Source organism: Zonotrichia leucophrys, chromosome 3 (assembly GCF_028769735.1).
Source record: "Zonotrichia leucophrys gambelii isolate GWCS_2022_RI chromosome 3, RI_Zleu_2.0, whole genome shotgun sequence".
In the NCBI taxonomy this organism is placed as follows: Eukaryota; Metazoa; Chordata; class Aves; order Passeriformes; family Passerellidae; genus Zonotrichia; species Zonotrichia leucophrys.
The window spans coordinates 76,165,977-76,175,313 of NC_088172.1; the positions used below are offsets into that span (position 1 = coordinate 76,165,977).

Below are 9,337 nucleotides of genomic sequence, written 5' to 3' on the forward strand. Positions count from 1 at the left end.
ATGAAGGGCTTTGCCTTTCCATGTCAGCAGTGATACTTGAACGGCTCAGCCTTCAGAAACTCAAAAATGTACCAGGGCTCTTGAGTGTAGCAAGGGAGAAAGGGCAATTGTTTTTCATTACCCACACACAGCATGCTGTAGGTCTGTGATAAACTTTCTGGTCTGGAATATGGAAGCCTGTTCTGTTTTCTGTTCTCTCCAATATCCTTTCCCATCAGGTTCCTCAGGAATGATGAAAGCAGCTTCATAGTTGCTGGTGTGCAGTCTTGGGCTTCCTTTGAGTGACTCCTCTGTAAGGCAGGGATGGTGCTCTGCTTTATGGCTTTACCCATTTTTGCTCTGGTGATGAAATGGAAGTGAATTTTTTTTATGATGTATTGTGTAGAAGTTTCTGTGGTGCTCAGAGGAGCAAAAATGTTTTGAGGCACTACATAATGTTTTTCCAAGATGTTTGCATTAGAGACCTGAGGAGTGGGTGATTCATAGTTTACTTCTAACATCAGAAAACAGTTGCAGAGCTGTGAGATGTATTATTACATTTACTAGATTGAAATCTTCTGCACTGGGAGTGGAAGTCTGGCATGTTTTAGGTTGATGACTTGGGCAAATGAACTTCAGTTGGCAGATGGATTCCCTTTTGCAATGCTCTTTACACTAGCAGAAAAGTTATTTGTTTTGGCTTTTAGTGATAGTGTGCTAAAAGAAGCATTTCCGCAGTAAATTCCTTTAAGAGACACAACCAGTGTATTTGATACCATCCCATAATGAACTTAGCAGCATATACACTGCAGGAGTTCATTCATCTAACCTGCTTTGTAACCGGAGACGCAGAGTTCTCAGGAGAAAAGGTTTCACCTCTAAATATGGATTGGCATTAAGGATCAAAATACAGATGCATCTGTTGGCCTTCTGCCCCAGCACACACAAGTCAGTAATGGAACTGCTGTAAAATCTGATGGCCTTGAGGCAGCTCAGGCACTTGTGCACGTGCAGAGCACAGAGTGTCCCTTCTGATTTTCAAACCACTGAAGAAACAAGGAGTGAATACAGTAGTAATAACCTAATTGAATATACCCACTCTGAACTAATGAAAAACTGTTCAGAACTAATGTCACTCAATTAGTTGCTGAATAACAGTGTTTTAAAGGCCTTTAAATTTTAAATAAAACCTACAAAAAACCAAATTCCAATCTTTAAAGTGACTTCAGCATTTGTAGCAATGAGACTAAAGATCTGAATTCTCTTTTTGGAAATGGAGCTTCCAGGAGATCTGCATTGCTAATTCAACCAGAATAAGACCCGTTCCATGAACCAGCCAATATATGCAGAACTATTTTTGTAACATTCAAAATGAGCTTGGGTATTCTTTCATTAGATACTATCTGTTCTAATTAGCAGTACATATTTAAATATATATATATGCATATATTAATAACAGGTTTAGATCATTTAGTCACTGAAATTAGACATACTATTCCCATACTCTGGGAAAAATGAAAATCGCTTGCCATTCTTTTGTGGACAGTTATTGAAACTTTGTTCAAGAATGTAAAAAAAAAACTTCTTGGGAACAGAAAAAAATAATGTGTCATGTGGAATAAATATAGCATACAGTACAGATTTTCCTGTGTGAAAACAGGTACTCTGTAAAGAAATAAAAGGTGTTCAAAAATGAAATAAAGATTGGGCAAATCAGAGGATAGATTGTATTAGGGGTGGCAGGGTAGAAAGGAATATCATGAAGCTGTGCTGGTCTGCATGACGCTTTGTAGAAGGGGGAGAAATGGGGCAATTGGAAGGTCACTTTCAAAAGTGATAAATCACGTGAAATACGAACTTCCTGACTACATTTACAGAATTGTCAAAGGGTGTTGGTGAAGCAGTGCAGAAAATGGTATAAATTTTCAAGACTTCTTTTCAGTAACATTAGATGGCATTTCTACATATGCTTCTTAAACATTTGGAAAGGATCTGTAAAACTGCCAGGATTTAAAACAAATTTTTATTTAGAGGGGGGTGATACACCTCCTGCCCAATCCATATCTTTGTGGTGTCTTGCATCTCCTTCTTAGACATTCATTGTACATAAGATGATGAACTTGATTTTTGAGCTCATCCAGGGTAGGTATTTATGATTCTTGTACCTGCAGTGGACTTTGGTTCAGCAATTTGATATCTTATTTCAAGAAATAAGGGAAGCCTTCAGACCCTGCTTTCTGTGAGAGGGAACTGAGTGAAATGCCTGTTCAGTATTGGCACTATAGTCCAGGGATATTTTCATTTTAACAATCGGACCTTGAATTTTTGGCACCTCAGGAAAGATATTTGTCATATTTGTGTGTGGTATGACCCAGATTGAGATTGAAGTGGAGGCAATGATCACAAGGGGTAAGATACATAGTAATTCAATCTACATGTTTCCATACATATTTCTGAATTGTACATACCAATACAGAAAACTTGTCTTTTTGGCTTTGTTCCTAGAACTGGGTTTCAAAGCCAGACACAGATAATAGCCGTGTCTTTTCATAGCTTGATGCTACTGAAACAAAGATAAATCAATTTTTCTTCACTTTTTAAAAATAATTCCATTTATAACACTTTTCTCCTCTCTGTTTTCTTAACAATTGCTCTAATATAAAGGTAGCAAGTTGTTCTCTCCCGCAATTGATATTTCACACACATATTCTCATAAATGTGTGTGTGTGTGTATATGCACAAAACACTCTCCCAATTATTCTCTCACTCATTTTTATCCTTTTCCATCTCTCAAATATTATAATTTTGTGGGTTGAATTATCTTTTGAGCATTTAGGGAGCAGCAGCAATGTAAAGCTTTTCAGGTAGGAAAAATATCCCAGCACAGGTGATATTACATGAACCACACTTGGTTTCTATTCAGTGGACTGTGGGCCCTGTATCTGGGTGACTTCTCCTTCCTATAGCATCCACTGCTATTTAACATTCATCTTGGAGGTGGGAAGTTTGAGGCATTGTCTTTACTGTTACAAAGTGTTGGGGACAAAGAAAGAAAAAGCTGATTTCCTTTGTAGACTAGAAAGGGGTGTCTATGGCAGATGCCCTCCTCACCTGCAGGGAAAAGTCTTGGCATGTTTCTAAGTCATGTGCTCCCTGGAAAGCTGAGTAACATCGAGGAGCTTTAGACAAAGAGACAATAACCTCAACTTCTCAGCTGCAGAGCAAAGGGATGTGGATGCCATGTCCCTGTGACAAATGCCTGTTCCCCCCTGTGGTTAGTGACAGAATGTTCATGGGGAGAAGCTTCTGATGACCAGGATAGCGAAGGAGCAGTGAACTCTCCTGCTGTCACTGCCAGCGCTGGCAGTGAGGAGGAAGAAAGGTGCTTAAATTTAACAGTTCTGACTTGAAAATCTGCTTGGGAGATCACCCTAGAGTACCATAGGTGAGTTTCAGAAATGACAACAAAGTCCACTCAAAAGTAGGAAAGATTTCAGTGAAAACCCAAAAGCATTAGCTTAGTTACTACGTAGATGGTACGTAGCCTAGATGATTTTGGAGGTTTCCTGTATAGGATGAGAGGATGGCAGAAAAACCCCACAAATCTTGTATGACGTGAGCTTTGGTACTGTGTTGATAAATTGTCAACAAAAAGCAGTAAATGATCAAATATTTGTTACCCTGCAAGAAAATAAGTAAATATTTAAATAGTGTGACTTTTTGAGAACTGAGTAATCCCCAGCAGAGGGGGGTTACTCACTTGTGGTTGAGGTGAGATGCCAGCTCTGTAAGCAGTCCCTAACCGTGTCTCCTGTCTCCCTGTGGCAGGTTACGTGTTCTGCATGTTGCACCGCCTGCCCGAACAGCACGACTGCACGTTCGACCACATGGGCCGCGGGCGCGAGGAGGCCATCATGAAAATGGTGAAACTGGATCGGAAAGTAGGGAGATCTTGCCAACGCATTGGCGAAGGATGCTCCTGAGTGCAAGACTGCAACCAAATGCTGTTCTCTTAGTTCACTAATGTTAGCCTTATTTAGGACAAAGTCAGCCAGACACCTTGTACTAGGCAAGTTTCAGACTACAGCCAATCAGTTTCCTTCCTTTAGCCAACCGTCCTGGTACTGTAGTTTAGGGATTGATGGTGGTTGAAATCTATCTCTGGCTGGTTACTAAGGTGCCTGCTAGCCACCGTATAAAAATAAAACATGAAGAAATATTATTTTTGAGTATGGCTAGTGGATTTAAACAAAGCAAGAAAAATCCAAAGGCTTCTGTTATTGCTGGAGTCACTCTAAAAGCCTTATGCTGGAAACATTCCAGCTGCAGAGTTAAAACAAATAGTTGTATAGAAGCTGGTGTAAAAGTTTGCTATGCACATGGCTTTCGGACAAACTGTTTAATGTGCAGCCTTTCACCTCTTCACTGCTACTGAATCCTGAGGAGGTGAAATACTACTCGGAGCAGCAACTGCAGCTGCTTAAGCCCAGAAGACCTGACTGGTCACTTGTGCCTTCATCGCATGTGGCTTTTGAGTTAGGCAGTGTCACCAGCATCAGGGATTCTGTTGGGGTAGGAACACCTTTCCGGTTCTTCCCAGGAAGCCAAAAAGAAAGGGGGACAGAGATTCTTATGAAAAATTTTTATATGTATCTTACTATAAAGAACCTATCAGGGTTTGATGTTTTTTTTTCCTTCTTTTTTTTCTTTCTTCTCTGTTAAATTATGATCTCTCTTTAAAGCCAACTCCATCCTGGAGCAGTAAATGGTGCATAACTTTTTACATGGCATCCACAGAGATTCTACGCGTTGTGTGAACAGATTCCACATACCTTGAGCAGTGCAGCCATTCCCACTGGCCGAAACCTGATTGGCTCTTGTTTGCCTTTTGCTAAGTGCAGGTATCTGATAATTGATCAAATAAGGCTAATTCACAGCACAGTAGCCATGGCTGGATTCTACAGACTGACTTTCTGTAGCTAGACTTACATATTGGGGAAAAAAGGACATTTTGTAGCAAACGGAATTCAGTAACAGTATTGGGGAACAACCTGTAAAACAAACGCCCTTTGTCAGAGTGAGTTCGTGTTCCTCACGTTCAGAGTGTCAATGAGATAATCAAAGGGGCTCCACCAGCCCTCCTTCTATGCAGCTGAACGCGCCCAGGAAAATCCCTGCCCACAAAGTGAGTATAGCAAGTGGATGTGAATGCATGACCTGGATCTGGTCAGAACCTTGGTTCTGTTACACTGTGTCACGCTGAGCTGAGCTGAGCCGAGCCGCACCAGCTTTGCCACTTTGGAAGCATAAAAGCAAACACCGTAACCGGGCTGTCTCCTGCTGCACGCGGGGCTTCTGCAGGTAAAAGTGATTCGTGCCCATGTCGCCCAGCTTAATCCTGAATGAGTTTAACTTCACAGTCGATTAGTAAGTTATTAACAATGGGTACATTTGTAAGAAAACCTGAGGGAGGGATCGACATTTCTCATCTTCAATTACTGGGCAGATGTGAAACAGAGGGTGAAGTAACCTGTCACTTGGAAAACCCCAGCTTGTATGAGTCATCCTCCATTCTACTTTTACAGGTAATTAACTCCTTGTAGGCCAAATTATACTGTTACTTTGGTAGCCAGTTAGGAACATTTAACAATTAGACAACTAATAAAAAAAAGAATACATATATATGTAATACACATATATATATATGTCTCTCCACACACACACTCAGCATCTGACTGTATTAGCATTAACCATGAAGCAAATCAGAAGTGTCCCATCATTATAAATGCAAGCTGTCTGGAAGGCAAGCTGTTGTTTTTTTTTCCTTGTTCTTATTCAAGAATATGAACCAGCAGCAAAAGCTTCTGTAATGGGCTGCATTTTCAGGAAGTGGTCCTGGTGAGAGGGACTGTCCAAGGATATTATTTTCATTTGCCATGAGGAGTTAAAAAAAACATGGATTTTGGCGGCTGCTGTGATACGCACTTTCTTTTCCTTCAAAATCCTATCCTAGCATTTGATGGGCATTCTGATTGATACACAAGACTTTTCTGCATTAATACTGAAGATGCTATTTTGTTCCTCCTTAATATTCTCTTTAATCTCGTTACAAGTGCACAGACGGTTTCAAGGTGGCTCTTGAGAGGACACTACTTAAAGTTCATGTGAATAATGGACAATGTTCACTTTAAACAAAAAGTTGGGGAGGGGGTTGTTCCTTTGCAGTATCTGTTCTGTGAAGTTTGTTAAACGTAAAGAAAGCTTAAGTTCTTGTATCTTAAAAGAAGATCTTATTTAACCCTTTTGTGTTCTAGATTTACTTACACATGTAGCCTAGAGCTCAGTTTTAGTTTAACATTGTGAAAATATTAAAAGAATCTTGTAACTTTATTCTTTTTCCTCATGCTAAAAAAAATTAAACCAATCAGATTAAAGTTTGAAGTCCTTTCTGCCTATTCCAACAGGTCTTGCTATTTTGCACCATTTCTACTGTAAATTCATGTAAGAAATACGAACGGGGAAGGACCAAGGTTAGGTCAGCAACTTCAAGCTGAATTTACAATTGGTGAAGGGTGGACAAGATTTTCTGCAGGTTTGGAAGGGAAGGATAGTATTTCTATTGGGTTTGAATTGAGGGATTTGTTTTGTAAGCAAATCTACTGTAGCCAGTTTGGTCCATTTAACTTGGAGGTTAGATACAGAAATCAAAGGAATAAGTTGTGCATACTCTTCAAGTCAAATGCATACTGTACTCTGTAGCACGGGCACTAAAATGTGTTAAATGTTCTTTCATGCACTTTGACAGCCTCACCTAGAGTATCTGTATTCCAAATCAGAATGAGCTATATTCATAATGGATAAACAGAGGAATAAACTATTGTTTCTTAAACATTTAGATGCTAAAAACACATGGCTAATTAAAAACCCCATAATTTTCTGTATTAGAGGGAGAGAGAATGTGTAATTATTAATTTTGTAAAAATTTGAAAATCGTTTGGAATTGAAATTATGCCTGATTCACATTCACCCATTTTTTCCTCAAATTCCTATGGTACTTTAAATGATAAAACTGCATGATTCTTGAACAAGATGGCTGTGTTCTAGTAAAGGTAAGTTACATAAAACAGCTCTGCCTTTTCATCCAGTTTCAAACCTGTGTCTAGGTGTGAGCCAGGGCTTCTAGGAAAAGCAAGACTTGCCTGGGAATGTTGCTGTGTACCTGTTCTGTTTCAAGCGCTCCGTGCCTTGACTGAGCAGCAGCACATCTGTAACGTGAGGTGCCTGGGACATGAACTGCTCTTCAGTGGTGCACAGGAAACACCCTGAAAAGAGTCCTGGTGTAATTCCAGCAACTCAGAAGTTATATTAGCTGCTTTTATTAACTGAATGGCAGGTGATAAATACATTCAAAACTTAAATTTTGCATGACTTTTCTTTTGGACAAATTGCAATCCCCTGGCCTAGTGAATACAACGTCCTCTTTATATTTGGCTTTGTACTCACTGTGGTGTTCGGTTCATTGTGTAATCAGCAGTTCCTTCTGTGATTATGCTACATCTTAGATATAAATCTCTAGAGGATAAAAGGACTTTTTTTTTTATCTTACAATGATTATTTCAGTACAAAGACTCAGCAGGGAGGAAAACTGATATTAACTGTGTCATAAAAATACAGGTTTTATAATGGACTCCAAGAAGTATACCAGTGTAATACCTGACAGCACCTGTCCTCACAGTCAATGTGTAGACAGTTAAGTGCCCTGACAAATTGTAGCATTCTCTTTATTGTATTGTAGTTACTGATACTGTCCATCACCAGAGGAACAGCCAAGAGAAGGTCTAAGCAAAGTAACCCCTTAATGTAACAATGAGCTTGTAGCCAGTTCACGCTAGAAATACATTCATATTCTCCTGGAAACGTTTATGCCTAGAAAACCAATGGAAACATTTAAGACTGCACTTTTTAAAATTAACTGTATTTACTGGTACCAGATGTTTATCTCAATACTCAAGTACATTATTTGAATTCTGCATAAAAACAAAAATAATATATCTGGTTTAACACAAAGGCTGTGGTGGCAAGAGCTGCTGTGTAAGGATGTAGTTTTAGTATAACCAGTTTATAAGGTTATGGTTAGTTAAGGCTGCGTCTGTACATACTTTACTACAAAAGGATCACAGTGAATAAAGAGTGCATAAGATTAAACTGCTCAAAAGTATTTGCAGTGCACATTTTACATGGAGAACCTGGTGCAATAATGGGCTTTATTTCTCACTATCAGCAGCTGTTTTGGGAGAACAAATGTCACTGCTGCTGGAAAGAGCCACTCTTAAATAACGTTCCTGATATATCAGTGAGAGGGACTCTTCTTCATCTTCATTAATTTTTCCTTTTTGTTGAAGCAGTCAGCATGTGCAGCTGGGCATTTGAAAGTAGTTCCACTTGAATGTTCCTCTTTTTGGCTTTTCAGTATTCCCCACTGAAAAAAACTCCATCAACTTCATTGTTCTTACAAGTCCCTGCACATTAGTTCAAGCAGATGAAAATACAGGTGTTAGTCTACAGAAGTGATGACTTCCTTGTATTTTACTGCAGTGGCAGCCTCTTTCTTCAGTTAACTGAGACATAATGCAAACACAGGTCACCAGTTCCGGATTTTTGACTGTGAGGTTTTTGAACCTGAGTTCTATGATTCTGTTCACCAACATCTTCCCAGGAACTCTGCATGCTTCATCTTCCACTCTGAAGTTGAGTAAGGACAAAATAAGGCATGAAAACAGGAGGCAGAGGATGGCAAAGTGACAAATGCTCAGTGATCACATCCACCTTGCTCTTCAAGTCAGATTGGATCATAGAATAGCAAAGAAGCAGGTAATTACTTGCCAAACAGCACCACCTTTTTTCACTTAGTACTACAGAAAACCATTTTGCTTTATGTTTGTCACTATACCTGTGTAAAGTTTGTCTGAGTCAATTCTGCAACAGACATATGCAAAGAAATGAAACAGCACCATCATAATAGGAAAACATTTTTGATTGATTATTTAGTAATAACTACATATTTTGCTACTGGACCTTCCTGTTTCACAATATGCTGCTATTTTCTTTGGAAGAAAAACAAGCAGAACTTTATAAGACTAACTGTAAATTATTTCAAATTCAGTACGTGCATCGAAGCATTAGAAAGAGATTACTGAAATTATATATAGTTTTTAAAGATGATGATGATGGCTGCATCCTGTAACAACACCAGGGTTTTGTTCTTTGCCAACCAGCAAGTGTTGATGGCAATGGTTTAACCATAAGCAGAATGTTCCTTTCTGCTAGGTTTGTGCAAAGCCAGTAACATGCAGTAGGA

At 39.2% G+C, this 9,337-nt stretch overlaps 1 protein-coding gene across 1 annotated transcript in view; it reads left to right on the top strand.

The window, feature by feature from the left end:
- Positions 1–6,434, top strand: part of ZFAND3 (zinc finger AN1-type containing 3) — a 134,398-nt gene extending 127,964 nt beyond the window's left edge. The window contains exon 7 of the mRNA XM_064708898.1: positions 3,808–6,434. Coding sequence (XP_064564968.1) covers positions 3,808–3,962 — 155 coding nt within the window. The 3' untranslated portion in view covers positions 3,963–6,434. The remainder of the gene's footprint in view (positions 1–3,807) is intronic.
- The last annotated feature ends 2,903 nt before the right edge of the window (positions 6,435–9,337 follow it).